At 38.8% G+C, this 16,319-nt stretch overlaps 1 protein-coding gene across 1 annotated transcript in view; it reads left to right on the plus strand.

The window, feature by feature from the left end:
• THSD7B (thrombospondin type 1 domain containing 7B) overlaps positions 1-16,319 on the plus strand; it is a 989,424-nt gene that overhangs the window by 356,616 nt on the left and 616,489 nt on the right. Inside the window, exon 4 of the mRNA XM_049889254.1 lies at positions 14,854-15,102. Coding sequence (XP_049745211.1) covers positions 14,854-15,102 — 249 coding nt within the window. The remainder of the gene's footprint in view (positions 1-14,853; positions 15,103-16,319) is intronic.

Genomic DNA, 16,319 nt, shown 5'->3' on the forward strand with positions numbered 1-16,319 from the left:
GGGCACCCAGTGTTTTTGGTTGTAAGGACTGGGAGGTACCAGTTATCCTTGGACCCTTGTCTAGGGTGGCTGGGTGACCTGAGCGGAGCCACCAGTCCTTAGGCCTCTGATGTGGATCGGTGAGGACTCTGTTTAATAGGCAAAGCGATGTCAAACATCAAACACCCATCTCTCCACCGCACAGCTGAAATAGTTGTAGTCTGCCAACAAGGGCCTATTCTTCTGAAATAGGCCCACACAGGTCCATGAACAGGGGAAGGGTACTCAAAGTCTACAGACAGTTTATGCCTGGACTGGAGCCACTTCTGTCCTGAGCTCCCCCAGTTAGTAACTAAAAAAAACTGGCAAATTATCTTTTCCCCCAGTTGCAATTTTTTTCCTTCTCCAAGGCTGGGGAGGATGGCTCTAGGTGCTCAACAGGGCCTATCTCAGGCCCAGGGAAATCAGCCGCTGAAGCTGGTTTGGGTGCAGGGGGTGGGAGGGAGGGCACGGTAAAAAATACGCAAATACTTAGCTTTTGTCAAGAGCACTGTTCTTCTCTGGCTTTGGAGGTGTGAGTAGGCTGTGTGGCTGGCTACTTCTCCCTGAGGAGCCTGCAGCCAAACGCTAGTACCAGCCGGCGCAGCTGCTCCTGGGAATGGTGCCTGAGGGCTCCTGGCAATTCAGGTCCAGTAACTCCTCTCCGCTTCTGAACTGTCTCTTCCTCCCACTGCCCCTCAGTTTGTTTTCTGACCTTGCCTTTGATGTTCCCGGCTCCTAGCTTGTCATAAATATACTTGTTTCACTTGTTTTTTGGGGTCTTTGTTGTAAGAGGGCTTGCTGGAAGCATCTGTCTATTCCACCACCTTGGCCCCACCTCCAGGACAGAAGAATTATTGATGCCTTTGAATTACGGTGTTGTTGAAGAAATATGAATATACTATGGACTGCCAGAAGAACAAACAAAACTTGCCTTGGAAGAAGTATATCCAGAATGTTCCTTAGAAGCAAGGATGGCAAGACTTCACCTCATGCACTTTGAACATGTTATTAGGAGGGACCAGTCAGAACATCATGCTCTGTAAAGTGGAGGGTCAGTGAAAAAGAGGAAGACCCTGAATGAGATGGATTGACACAATGGTTCCAATAATGGCTTAAGAAGAACAGTGATTGTGAGGATGGCTCAGGACCAAGTAGTGTTTCATTCTGTTGCACATAGGGTCCCTATGAGTTGGAACCAACTCTGCGGCACCCAACAACAGCAACAGTTTACAGTTTTGTTGTGTGCCCATCAGTGGATCACTTAAATTCTCTGACTCTCTGTATCTTTTCCTATGAAATGAGGTTAGTGACCTACACCTTCTATGGTTGCTGATATTCCTTTCTTCTCTAACCTTTTACCCACAAATACATACCTACATATCACTCACTCCTAGTACCATGTCTAAGAAATCTGGAGCAATAAAATCTGTTTTATTCAGAGACTTACACTGCATTTTAAATCTCTGTTGAATTATGTTTTCTAGTAATAGCAAATGATCACAGTACTAAAAACATTCCATTTTGGTATAACATCACTCTCAAGGATATTCCTTCTCAAGAATTTAGTATCAGAGTGTATGTGTGTGCTTCTCTCTATAGAATAACCTCTCTATTCCACATAAACAAATAAACAGCATATTGAAAATATAATTTCACCCTACCATTTTAGCTTTAGTACATAGTTTCAGGATTCTTACCTACTGAAAAGTTTGAACTTGTACAAATAAAAAGAAATTAAGAGACATTTTAATAGCTCATTTTATTTTACTGAGAATTGGAAAGAAAAGTTGTGTATATCTCAAGGAGTAATCCCCCATTCGTTGTAAATATCATTCCTGTGAAGCAAGATGTAAGTTGCCCATTTTTAGTTTCTGTCTTATGTTAATTTGGCAAAGGAATTTTTTATAGAAATAACTGCAAGTGAAATAAGCAAAATATATGAGTATAATCAATATTTATATAGGGAGAATGTTTTGATTCAAATTACTGGAAATATATTGTTTGCAAGAGAGGCTATAGATAAAAGAAAGCTCAAATTTTCAGCTAAAACTTCTCGGTGATCATTAAAATTTTTCTTAATAAATTTAAATTACATCTTACATTTTTACAATAGTTTTCTAACCCAAACCCACTGCCTTCAAGTTGATTCTGACTCATAGCGACCCTATAGGACAGAGTAGAACTGCCCTGTAGAGTTTCTAAGGAGCACCTGGTGGATTCAAACCGCTGACCTTTTGGTTAGCAGCCATAGCACTTAACCACTATGCCACCAGGGTTTCCAGTAGTGTTCTGGACAACATTTATAAAGCTCTGCTCACTCAAACGTCTTTGTTTGCTGAGGCTTACATGGCAGTAGGCAGCTATGCTCACTTCTTGGTCCAATTTTCTAAAAGTCAGGGATTTCACATAAATCTTGGCATATACACGTTTTCTGTCTTCAGGTTATCATTCTCATCATTTTTTTTTTTTCCCCAGATAGTCCCATTAGTTTGACTTGTGGCAGAAAAATGGTACCAGCTTAGAGTCAAAATCATTAAAAGAAAATAGTGTGCATTCCATTTGATTTCCCAAATCTGTTCTCTTTTCAGCCTGTCTCAGTTCTGGTTCATTTCTTTTCATTTTTCCATTTACATTTTACTCGTTGATGTTATTTTCATGATGTGATATTGCAATCATTCCCTAAGTTAGAATCTATAAAATCTAGAAGCAACTGTTCCCTTGTTATTTTTCTATCATTTAGGTAATCTGCTACCGTATGGATAGCAGTGTCTTTGGTAAATAATTGGACTAACCAGGCTTTTGAGTGGCCCAGATGTTTTATTAAGATTTTAAAAAGTGTTTTCTTAGTTGCAGTTTCACCTCTATAAAAACAAACTTTTCAACTGTAACATGGATTTTTGGAATTAGTAAATTCTATAGACAAATATTACGTGATTTATAACAAGATTAATATAAATAAAAATATGCTGACAACTGGGTAGTAAACTAATACATTTTGAAATTACTTCTAGTCTGTATTTTCTTATTGTTTCATGTGTAGAGTTGATTTACCTCTCTAGGAGTAAATTGATTCATAGATTGAATCATTATGGGGCTTTAACTAGACTTTGTGTCAAACGCCTTTTCAGATTTCTGGTTAAACATGAGAAAATGAACACAACCATTTATTTCTGTTGTATGCTAGTACCCCATTTAAATGACAGTAAAGAACCTTACACATAGAGAACCCCAGAGATTCCACAAGAAAACTACTGTAACTAATAGAAATATTCAGCAGAGTAGCTGGAGACAAGATCAACATATAAAAATCAGTTGAATTCTTGTACATCATCAAAGAAAACTTCGAAAAGGACATCAAGAAAATAATACCATGTATAATAGCCCGTAAAAACATAAAATACTTACGAATAAATTTAACCAGGAATGTAAAAGACCTATGCAAAGAAAACTACAACACACTAATGTAAGAAACCAAAGGAGGACTACATAAATGGAAAAAACATATCATGCTTATAAATAAGAAGACTCGAGATTATGAAAATGTCAGTTCTACCCAAAGTGATATACAGATGTAATGCAATCCTGATCCAAATATGATCCAAATACCAATAGCATTCTTTAATTCTTTAATGAGATGGAAAAGCTAATTGCCAACTTTATATGGAAAGGAAAGAGGCCCCGGATAAGCAAAGCATTGTTGAAGAAAAAGAACAAAGAAGGGGACTTCACGTTGCCTGACCTCAGAACCTGCTATACAGCCATGGTAGTCAAAGCAGCCTGATACTGGTACAACAACTGACACATAGACCAATGGAATAGAATCCAGAACCTAGGTATAATTGTGTCCACCAGTGGTCAGCTAATCTTTGACAAAGAACCAAAGTCCATTAAATGGGGAGAAAACAGTCTTTTTAACAAACGGTGCTAGCAAAACTGGATGTCCATCTGGAAAAAAAAATGAAACAGGACCAATACCTCATTCACAAAAATTAACTTAGAATGGATCACAGACCTAAATATAAAACCGTAAAGATCACAGAAGAAAAAATAGGGACAATGCTAGGTGCCCTATTCATGACATAAATAGAATACAAACCATAACTAACAATGCACAAACACCAGAAGATAAACTAAATAACTGGGAGCTCATCAAAATTAAAACTTACACTCCTCAAAGACTTCACCAAAAGAGTAAAAAGAGAACCTACAGAGAGGGAAAAAAAAAATTTTAGCTATGACATATCTGACAAGGGTCTAATCTCCAAAATCTGTAGAATGTTTCAATTCCTTCATAACAAAAAGACAAATTATCCAATTAAAAATGGCAAAAAAAAAAAAAAATAGGAATAGACACTTCACCAAAGAAGATATTCAGGCAGCTCACAAACACATGAGGAAATGCTCAAAATCGTTAGCCATTATAGAAATGCAAGTCAGAATCACAATGAGGTACTTTTTTTTTTTTTTTTTACTATCTTACCGCAACATTACTGGCACTAATCAAAAAAACAGGAAAAAATGTTGGAGAGGTTGTGGGGAGATTGGAACTCTTACGTACTGTTGGTGGGAATGTAAAATGGTGCAACCACTATGGAAAACCACATGGCACTGCCTTAAAAAGCTAGAAATAGAAATACCGTATGATCCAGCAATCCCACTCTGTAGTCATTAAGGTTGTGTGTCATCTTGGCCAGGCTGTCATTCTTAGTGATTTGGCAGTATGATGTAGTTTGGCAGTTGTAGAATGATGTGATCACCTCCAATTTGGAATTTGCTGTGAGTAGCCAATCAGTTAAAGGGGGGTTTCTTTGGGGGCGTACCCTGTGTCCAATATCAGTCGACCTTCTGTCAAGTCTTGTGGGATTTTGCTAGCTCTGGATCCTGCTGTTGGCTCCTGTTCATCTGACCTCCAATTCTTAGAACTTGAGCTAGCAGCTTATCTGCCATCTTGCCTGCTAGTCTTGGGATTTGTTGGTCTCAGTCTGTGATCCAGAGCCCCCTGCTGTCAGACTGACCAATCTTGGATTCATCAGCTCCTGTGGCTATGTGAATCAGAACAAATCTCCAGCCTAAACCACAGACTTGGGACATTCCAGCCTCTACAACCATGTGAGCCATATCCTTGATCTAAGTCTCTTTCTATATGTATTTATATGCATCACTGGTTTGCTTCTGTATAGAACACAGCCTAAGACACGCTCCTATCTTAAAGAAATAAGAGCTATTACACAAATAGACATATGCACACCCAGGTTCATTGCAGCGTTATTCACAATAGCAAAAACAATGTAAACAACCTAAATACCCATCAAGAGATGAATGGATAAACAAATTATGGTACACACACACAATGGAATTCTATTCAGTGATAAAGAACAATGATGGATCTGTAAAACATCTCACAACATGAATGAATCTGGAGGGCATGAAGCTGAGTGAAATAAGTCAATCAAAAAAGGACAAATATTGTATGAGACCACTATTGTAAAAACTCAAGAAAAGACACACAGGAAAAAAAAAATCTTTGATGGTTACTAGGGAGGGGAGAGGTGGGGAGGACAAGTCATTAGATAGTAGACAAGTGTTAACTTTGGTGAAGGGAAAGACGACATACAACATAGGGGAAGTTAGCACATCTTGACCAAGGCAAAGCCATAGAAGCTTTCTAAAAAAAAAAAAAAAAATCCTAGACACATATAAATACCCTGAATGACTGATATGCTGGGGCCAAGGGCTGGGGACAATGATCTCAGGGGACATCTAGGTTAATTGGCGTAACATAGTTCGTAAAAAAAATGTTCTACATCCTACTTTGGTGAGTAGTGTTTGGGGTCTTAAAAGCTTGCAAGCAGCCGTGAAATACATCTATTGGTCTCATTGTGTTTGGAGCAAAGGAGAATGAAGAAATCCAAAGACACAGAGAAAATATTAGTCCAAAAGACTAGTGTACCACATGAACCACAGCCTCCACCAGCCTGGACCCAGAAAAACTACATGATGCCCCTCTGCCACCAGTGACTGCTCTGACAGGGGTCACAATAGAGGGTTCCAGACAGAGCAGGAGAAAAACGTAGAACAAAATTCAAATTCACAGAAAAAAGATCAGACTGGTCTGACAGAGACTGGAAAGACCCCCGAGACTATGGCCCCCAGACACCCTGCTAACTCAGAACTGAAGCCACACCTGAAGCCCACCTTTCAGCCAAAGATTAGGCCTGTAAACAAACAATAATACATGTAAGGAATATGCTTCTTAGTTCAATCAAGCATATGAGACCAAGTGGGCAACACCTGCCCAAAAGCAAGATATGGAGGCAGGAAGGGACAGGAAACCTGAACAAGTAAGCGTGGGAAACTCGAGGTGTAAAGGGAAAGGAAGAGAGTACTGACATGTTGTGGTGATTGCAGCCGATGTCACAAAATAATTTGTGTATAAATTTTTGAATGAAAAACTAATTCATACTGTAAACTTCCACCTAAAACACACACACACACATACAAATTCTCAAGGACAAATATGATGGGAATGGATATGACAGCTGTAAAGAAAGTACAAGCATTTTGGGAGTTAGAAAGCGGATGAATGTATGGTAATTTACCTAGCAGAGTGGAGAAAGCTGAAAGCTACCCTGAAGACCTTCAAGAAGCAGATCAGTTTGCATGATACAACTGTATCAGACCCAAAACTATTTGTTTATCATATTTTTGCCTCTCTTTTGCACATAGAAATATATTTCACTGTCTTCTTTTGCAGTTATAATGGAGTCATTGACCAAAAACCAAACCAAACCAAACCCGCTGCCATTGAGTCGATTCCGACTCATAGCAACCTTATAGCAACCAAAATCTGGCCAATAAAATGCGGGCAGAAGTAACGTAAGCCACTTCTAGTCCGAAACTGTGAATCATCCCAGGCCACCCTCCAACCTTGTCTTTCTTTTCTAAAGGTGACTTGGAAGCCACGTATTCTAGGTGGTAAATCTAAAACTGGACACAGCCTGTATCCTTCAGCCTTTGTTTAGAGGAGTGTCCCTAGGACAGCTGAATAACCTGTGTCCAAGTTTATGTAAAAGGAAAATGAGTACTTATTTTGTTAAACCATTGAGATCTCAGAGTTTATTGGTTACCACAGTATAGCCTACTCTATAGGCTATACTGAATACAAGAATACAAGAATCACGGAAGACACAAGAATTATAGGCACTAAGTAATTCTGAAGAAAAATGTGTTCAATGGTCCTAAGATGACCCACTTGCCTGAAGAAGATAGTGTAGGCTTGAATAGCCACACTGAGAACATGTCGGTTAAGTGAAAATTCATAAATAGTTTGTGAAGTACCCTTCCAGTTTTCTTTCTCCAGTCAGCTTTCATAAAGCCAACAGCCGAGTCTGCACACATGAGGCAAAAGGTGAGAGGCTTCCTATCTTAAGAAAAGGAAAGTTAAAAACTAAAGACTGATGGGGACTAGCATTTGAACTTCTCCAATAAAATGGCCTGGTCCTTGCCTAATCAGCCAATAGTAGTGCTTACCATTTGAGGAGCCTCTCTTGTGATTGGTGAGCTCCCAGTCAGTGTTTGTGTTGCCTCACTTTAATCCATGGTATCTGAGGATCCCCAGACATTTGAGCTACGTCCAATATGAAACAATGATACCAAATAAATAGAAACCTGAAATTTAGAATAAAGATAATGTAGGGAGTAAGAAATAAAGTAAAAAAAAAAAAAAAGTTATAATTAATATTGTCAAAAACATGAGATATGTAGTCATGAAATAAAAAAGGATAAAATTAAAAAGGAATAATTAGGAAATAAGACTCTTGTACATTAAAAGTCTGATCGCAAAAGGTGTTAAAAATTATAAGATAATTTTAAGGAAATCTTTAGGAAATAACAAAAAGAAAATAGAGCAGAAATAGAAGACAATTATGTAGGGTAGTTCTGCTCTGTTCTGTAGGGTTGCTGTGAGTTGAAATTCAACTTGACAGCAATGGGATTTTTGGGTATGGATGTAGGTTAAACATCTGACTCATGGATGTTCATAAATAAATAAATAGATAAATAATAGATCCTACAAAGTACCGTAAATGAAAATGAGTGTCAACTTGACTGATGACCTAAATGTGAAATAGAAAAGTATAGAAGTTTTCAAGAAGGAAAAGATAGCATATATCTTAATATCGTTGTGATGGAGGATAATCTTAAGCGTGGCATAAAAAAATTATAAAGGGAAAGATTGAACAATAAACAACAAAAAAATTCCGTACAGCGAAAGGGCACCATAAACAAAAGTAAAATTCAAATTATGAGAAAGGACATTTGTAACATGTAGAACCAGCAACAGGTTACTATCTGTAATCTGTCCATGAATATCTCTCTATAGTTCTGTCTATCATCATAATCTATGTATGCATATATCTATGTGTTAGTGTACTTCTAAAATTCGGTAAGAAAAAAGGAAAAATACATGTATGGGATTTGTAATTTTTCAACAAATTGCAAAAAATTTAGAGGCTTAAAACAACACACATGTATTATCTTACAGTTGTGTAGGTCAGAAGTCTAAAACGGTTGGCTGCATTCCTCCTGAAGGCTCTAGGGAGAATTCATTTCCTTGCCTTTTCTCGGTTCTAGCGGCTGTCCACATTCCTTGACTTGTGGCTTCACATCACTCCGAAATCTACTTCTGTTTTCATATCTACTTCTCTGACTCTAACCTTCTTGACTCCCTCGTGTAAGGACCCTTGTGATTGCATTGGGCCCACCTATATATATATAACAAAAAAAAAAAAATTTTTTTTTTTATATAATCCAGTAAAATCTCCCTCTCAAGATCCTTAATTTAATCACATCTAGAAAGTCACTTTTTTCGTGCAAGGTAGAAAGATTCATAAATTCTGAGAATTAGGGCATGGGCATCTTTGTTGAGCAGGGAGCATTAGTCTGCCGACCACAGTGGACAAACAGTATGAATGGTGAATTCACAGGATAGCAAGTCTGAGTAGTCACTAAAGATATGAGAAGAAGATAAACTCAGTGATAATCTGGAAAATGCAAATGAACTTTCTCACGTTTTGGAAAAAGTAAATCTGATAATATCGAGATTTGTGAGCATGTGGGAAAGAAGAAACTTCACTTCACCTAGTACCTTTGCCAACTTTAGGAAAAAACTCTAGAGGAAATCACTCCTACATGTGTGACATATAGAGACTTGTACTAGGAACTTCAGTCCATTATCCTGAGGAATTGTAAGAAATTGAACACAACCTAAATGTCCACTAACTGGGGAATGAATAAATTAATTGCCATATACTGACAGCTTAGAATATTGGTTAGCAGTTAAAATGAATGAACTCCATTTGCATTTATCAATTTGGATAGATCTAGAAAATCATAATATTAGGTGAGAAAAATAATTTCCAGTGTGATATGTATACAAAGACAACATTTGGCAACATTATAATAAGACAACATTGTAATAAGACAATAATTTTAAACATTTTGCTAAATTTTTTTTAAAAGCAGTGGTAAAAACAATCTTATATGCTTTTTCTAAGTATATATATATTTTTTAGTTACAGTGTTGTCTTATTTATGTAGTACTGCTATAACAGAAATACCACAAGTGGATGCTTTAACAAAAAGAAGTTTATTCTCTCACAATCTAGGAGACTTGAAGTCCAAATTCAGGGTGTCAGCTCCCGGGGAAGACTTTTTGGCTCTGGAAGAAGGTCCTTGTCATCAGTCTTCCCCTGGTCTAGGAGCTTCTCAGCGCGGGGACGCTCGGTCCAATGGACATGATCTGCTCCTGGTGCTGTTTCTTGGTTGTACAAGGTCTGCTTATCTCTCTCTGCTTATTGCTTTTTTATATCTCAAAAGAGACTGACTGACTGAAGATGCAACCTTGTTTTGTAGATTGAGTCTTGCCTCATTAACATAACTGCCTCTAATCCTGCCTCATTAACATCATAGAGTAGGATTTACAACGCATAGGAAAATCACATCAGATGATAAAATGGTGGACAATTACACACTACCGGAAATCATGGCCTAGCCAAGCTGACACGCTTTTGGGGGACACAGCTCAGTCCAACTCAAGTCTAAAGACATGGCCTGAAATAATACATATCAAATGGATAGCGGCAGTAACTAGAAGAAAGATAAAACTGGGATTGCAAATACCACAGGGGATTCCATCTGAATTTGTAAATATGTATTAATTTAATTTGATCTGAAGCAAACGTTAATCCTTTTTAATAAGATATAGGGTATTTGTCAAGCTTTTCTGCATGTTTGAAATATGTAATAATGTAGGGGGATGCTTTTCTGTTGATTTCCATTTTATAAGAGTTTCTGCCCTTATTTTGTAAGAGGTTTCCTTACATTTCCAGTGAACGTAAGAATTACTAATTTCTAGTCTCAAAGATTTCCTTTACATTTGAATGCTTGTGAAGTAATTACAAATGGCAGTGTGCTCTATAAATGTCAAGGGGGTATAATTATTGTAGCATCTCTTTTTAAAAAATCAACAGCATATATCTGTTTCAAGAAACAGGCACACCACCTTCTATGACAGGACTGATGGTGATTTTTGTGTGTGAACAATAATTCCTGTTGCATGCTTTAGTTGATAAGCTGGTTTCACTTTCTCTAATGGTTATGACAACTCTTGGGGTGAGCAGAGAACAATTTATTATTTCTTTTCTGCCGATAATGAAACTGATCATTGCAGAAATTAAGATCATATGAGTTTATTGTTATGCAAAACTTAGAACCCAGATAATTTTGACTTACAGTCTAGTGCTCCTCCCAAAAGAACATGAAACACGTTGCCATAAAGTCAATTCTGACTCGTGGCAACCTCATATATTACAGAGTAGAACTACTCCATAGGGTTTCCTTAGCTTTAATCTTTAGGGAAGTAGATTGCCAGGCTTTTCTTTCTTGGCACTCTGCAGTGGATTCACATTTGCAACTGTTTGTGCAATCTCACTGATCACATTAGACCAGGGTCTGATATGATAACTTTTATTATTATTTTTTATCCAAGGGGGTGAGTTAGTGAAAATTACATTAATAATAAGTAAATATGTAATCAGTGGCACACACATGCTTTGTTGGCAGGGAAAACAAGACACAGGACCCCTTTTCAAAACTATGAAAGCCTTGATGGATCCTTGCAACTCCTTGCAAGTGTTCTTACTGCTTGAGTCTTCTTATCCCTTCTACTGGTCCAGCAGGAAAAGTCAGTGCTCAGAGGATGAACAATAGAAAGTGAAAACTGCTAAATTGAGAGAACCGAACCACCACTTCACTTGTAGACTGAGAACTAAATAGTGCAGGGCCTTCTTTAAAAGACAAGAAGAAAGTCCATTTTGGAAGTTGAGACTGTTTTTCTAAAAACATACGCAAGTTGTAGAATTTCTTACATTTCCAAAAAACCAAAGTCTAGAAACTTCTTGTTGATCAAAAGCTTTCTGTCCGTCTCACAACAGAAAGAGGTGCTGCCTCACCCCACCTCCGCATAGCGTAGTGACGGTGATGGTACATTCTATATTTAAGAAAAAAAGAAAATCAAGCCCATTGCTGTGGAGTTGATTCTCACTCATAGCAACTCTACAGGACAGAGTAGAGCTGCCCCAGAGTGTTTCCAAGGAGCACCTGGTGGATTCACACCGGCGACCTTTTGCTGAACTCTTAACCACTACGCTACCATGGTTTCCCATTCTGTAGTAGGCAGGGCATTTTTGAGAGGTTCGTCCTCGTGTGCTTTCGATCTCAGGCCCTAAAGTGACGTATCAGAGTGAATAATGGCAATAAGATATGCAAATAATGGTAATAAGATATGCATTGCCTTTTTCGTTTGGAAGGGGTTAATATGATCTAAACAGATTAAAAAAAATAAAATATTGGAACAAAGGTTTGTCTTACATCATGTTACCTTTTTCTCTGTGATAGTAGCAGTAACTCTCTTAGCTTAATGGGGGATATCAATACAGAATTTCAGTATAAGTTACTCATCAATATGGCCAAATATGAGCATATTTTATTCTTCTCTGCACATCACCTTTTATAATTCATTTCTCCCTTGGTGGCTCCCTCGCCTACATGTTTTTCCAAGTCAAAAACCTGGAAGCAATCTGTCTTCTTTTTGACCACACACAGAGGAACCATTACCAAATCTTGTCCAGAGCTCCTTTTTCCACCAGATTTCATAGGTCCAATTTGAAAGTCAGTAGCTGAACACTGACCCTGTCTTTGGTTTACATTTCTATCAAAATTGCCCTTTTCCTCCCCAAAGCAATGGATGCCTTTGACTGAATAAGGAAAGGGCTAACAACAAGGATGTGAGAAAAAGAAAAAGATGCCAATTAGTGTTTGAAATGTTATCTCCCTCTATGAGCCTAATAGATTTGGTTCCACATAGGATCATTTAGTGCTCAGAATTAAGCTCCTTAGCTGTAACACGGACTTTTCAGAACTGCTTTTGAAGAACCCACGTGCCTAATATCTATCCACTTTGCTTGCTTGTAAATGTTTAACAGCCAGCTTTGGGTTCGGGGGGTGGGTGTTGCATTGGTGGAAGTGGAGGGTCATAGGAGGAATCTCTAGCATTTGTCAATTTCAGTAGTGTAAATACTCCCACCTTGGACAATTTTAAGTCAAATGGCTTGCAAAATTCCTGATAAATTTTAACGCTTAGCTCTCATGAGTCTGTATAAGCCAGCTCCAATAAGACACTGATTCCCATGCCATGAGGTGTTATTTCAAGACTTTGGAAATTTAGTTCCCTTGGTTTAGAATAGTAGTCCCTCTGTGCCTGAGAAGTGCCCATTAATCTTTTAAAGTACAGTTCAGATATACTTCTCTCTGAGTTCCCCTGCCTTCCCAGGTGGCCCATCACTGCCTCATCAGTGTTTCTTCTCATCATTATAAATATTTTTATGTTGAATTCATCACATTATCACGTATCTTACCTTTTTATTTATTTATCTATTTTGCAATTAGACAAGTACTTGATAGCACCCGAATTTTCCAGAGGAGGAAATTGATGCTCAACAATTAATGCCTCAGAGTGTAGGGAATCATGATCAATATCACACTTTTTTTAATAGCCCAGTATTTAAAAGTATGAACAGATTAATGCTCTGAAGCTTTCATTTACCTTGTACTGACCTAATCCCATTGCTGTGGAGTCAAATCGGACTCATAGCAACCCTATAGGACAGAGCAGAACTGCCCCATAGGGTTTCCAAGGCTGTAATCTTTACGGAAGCAGACTGCCACATCTTTCTCCCATGGAGAAGCTGGTGGATTTGAACTGCCAGCCTTTTGGTTAGCAGCTGAGTGCATAACCACTGTACCAACAGGGCTGGTTTGATTTAAGCTCCCTGAGCCTAAGTTTTCTCATTTGTGACATGGATATAATAATATGTAAACTCGTAAGTTTGTTGTGGGAAAGTGTCTGTGAAGTGCTTCACAATGGTGGCACCTGGGACCCAACCAGTGTGTGGTAGCTGTAGGTCATATCGTAGGTGAAAGCACATTGGACAAAGTGCCAAGTGCACCTGCCTTGTGTAGAGTGAAAGAGCTCCACTGTTTCAGGTGAAATGCAGTGCACATTCTTAAAGTATTATTCCCTTCGATATTTTATCATAAGGTCTTTAATATTTTTTTAAATCCTTCTGTTTGGAAGTTTGGGAGTCCCTGGGTGTTACAAACCATTAAGGACTTGGCTGCTAACCAGAAAGTTGGAGGTTTGAGTTGACCTAGAGGTGCCTCAGAACAAAGTCCTGGTGCAAGGTTGTGACGGCTCCGTAGACTCATCCAGGTTCCCCGAGGGACAGAGTTTCTGGGCCGAGGTCTGTGGGGACCGTGGTCTTGGAGAACATGTAACTCAGCTGGCATAACGTAGTTTATATGTTCTACATTCTACCTTGGGTAGTAGCACCTGAGATGTTAAAAGCCTGTGAGCAGCCATCTAAGATGCTCCACTGGTCTCACGCCCTTGGGAGCAAGGGAGAATGAAGAAGACAAAAGACAATGGAAAGTTGAGTCCAAAGGACTAATGACCCACAGCTACCATGGCCTCCACCAGACTGAGTCCAGTACGGTCATGGTGCCTGGCTACCACCACTGACTGTTCTGACAGAGATCATGATGGAGGATCCTGGACAGAGCTGGAGAAAAATGTAAAACAAAATTCCAACTCACAAAAAAGGGCCAGACTTACTGGCCTGACAGAGACTGGAGAGTATGGCCCCCAGATACCCTTTTAGCTCACTAATGAAGTCACATCTGAGGTTCACCGTTCAGCCAAAGATAAGACAGGCCCATAAAACAAAACAAGACCGAAGGGGCACAACCAGCCCAGGAGAAAGGACTAGAAGGCAAGAGGGGACAGGAAGGCTGGTAATGGGAAACCCCAGGTCGAGAAGGGAGAGTGTTGACATGTCATGGGGTTGTTAACCAGTGTCATAAAACAATATGTGTACTGTTTGGTGAGAAGCTAGTTTGTTCTGTACATCTTCATCTAAAGTACACTTAAAAAAAAAAAAAAAAAAAGATTATAGCCAAAAAAAGAAGAAACTTCTGATAATCTCCTTTTGAAAAATTAGTCACTTGAAAACCTAAGGAGCACAGGTCTACTCCGACACACATGGGGTGTCCATCAGTCAGTCAGAGTGGATGCGGGCGGCAACTGTTTTTGTTTTTGTATTTGGAAGCTTAAAGCAGATTTAAACTTTTTTTTTTTTTCCTCATAGTAGGCACTTCATAATGTTGGTTGCATCTGTTTAATCTGTGGCCTCCTGTTTTCTGCTTCTGTTCCCTCAGCCTGTGCATGCAAGACTCCTTCCCTTTGACTGTTCAATCCTGCATCATGCCGAAGGACTGTGAAACCACCGAGTGGACCTCCTGGAGTCCTTGCTCTAAGACGTGTCGCTCAGGGAGTCTCTCTCCAGGCTTTAGGAGTAGGAGCAGGAATGTGAAGCACATTGCCATTGGAGGTGGGAAGGAGTGTCCTGAACTTCTTGAGAAAGAGGCCTGCGTTGTTGAGGGAGAGCTGTTGCTGCCCTGTCCCAGGTATTGTGTATTTTTGGGCGTGAGTATTTAATGTTATATATGACCTTATTTGATGTGGTGATGGGACGTTAATAGAAGTAGCAGTGTTGCATATTTATTAAGTCTTTACTCAGTACAGATGTTCCATACTAGGCATTATAGATAGTGGGCTAAAAGCATAGCTTTGATGCTGGGTTCAAGTCCTGTTTTTGTGACTTCCTATGTGGATTTGGGCAATTTGGGCAAATTATTTAATCTCTCATGCCTTAAATTTCTCATCTACTAGCAGTACTTATTTCATCCAGCACCTGGCACTTTTTAAATACTCATTATCCATTATTACCTGGCATATCTCACTTAATTTTTATAACAAACTAAAAAGCTATTCATAGCCTTCTCATTTTGCAAATGAGGCAAATAATGCTTAAAAAAAATTAGATAATTTCCAAGCTTATATAGCTAATGAGTTGCAGAGCCCTGATTCTAAGCCAGATCTGTCTCCAAATCTCCTGACCATTCAGTGGAAATGTCTCTATTCCAGAGTCCCTGGAGAGACAATGTTGGAAAAAGTGTTATTAAAGGTTACTAGCCGTGTTTTAATATCTTGATATTGCTTATATTTTGCTTGGTAATAAAGCCCCTGGCAAAAGCCACCAGCATGTTTTATTTCCTTTGGGTTTTTAGCCCAGCCTAGAGAAGTGAGTTCTTTGAGGCTGGCTGTTCAGAAGGCCTTAGGGGATGGATTTGTGGTGATTCCTGATGGACAGATGCCCAAATTGTATCTGGCAAATCTGTAGCTACTTAAGATAGACATTTTCTAGTAGTTTCTTATAATCTCTTAAGTTTTGAGAGTCATTGTTCCATGAAAAATAAAACGAGGCAAAAAACCTCTTGTAGTAATTGATCATCTGAGGATATATGATGTTTTAGGTGGGTTGCAAACTCAACAGGTACTATTGATGGCTAAGGCCTGGCTCTTCCTTACACCTGAAATGAGGTGTGTTTTGGGGGTGGGGTGTTGAATAGAGAAGCAAGTTCCTTTTATCAAATTCTCAACTTACTTACTCCCCCAGCCTTATCATTTGAAGCAGTGTTGATTGAACACACTTGTTACATTCTCATTGTTCATTTTTTGCTAAAATGACCCTGTCTTAGGTTGGGTTCTTGAGAGAAGCAAAACAAGTGAAAATATATATGAGCCCTTTGCTACTGAGTTGATTCTGACTAATAGCGACCCT

Source organism: Elephas maximus, chromosome 6 (assembly GCF_024166365.1).
Source record: "Elephas maximus indicus isolate mEleMax1 chromosome 6, mEleMax1 primary haplotype, whole genome shotgun sequence".
Classification (NCBI taxonomy): domain Eukaryota; kingdom Metazoa; phylum Chordata; class Mammalia; order Proboscidea; family Elephantidae; genus Elephas; species Elephas maximus.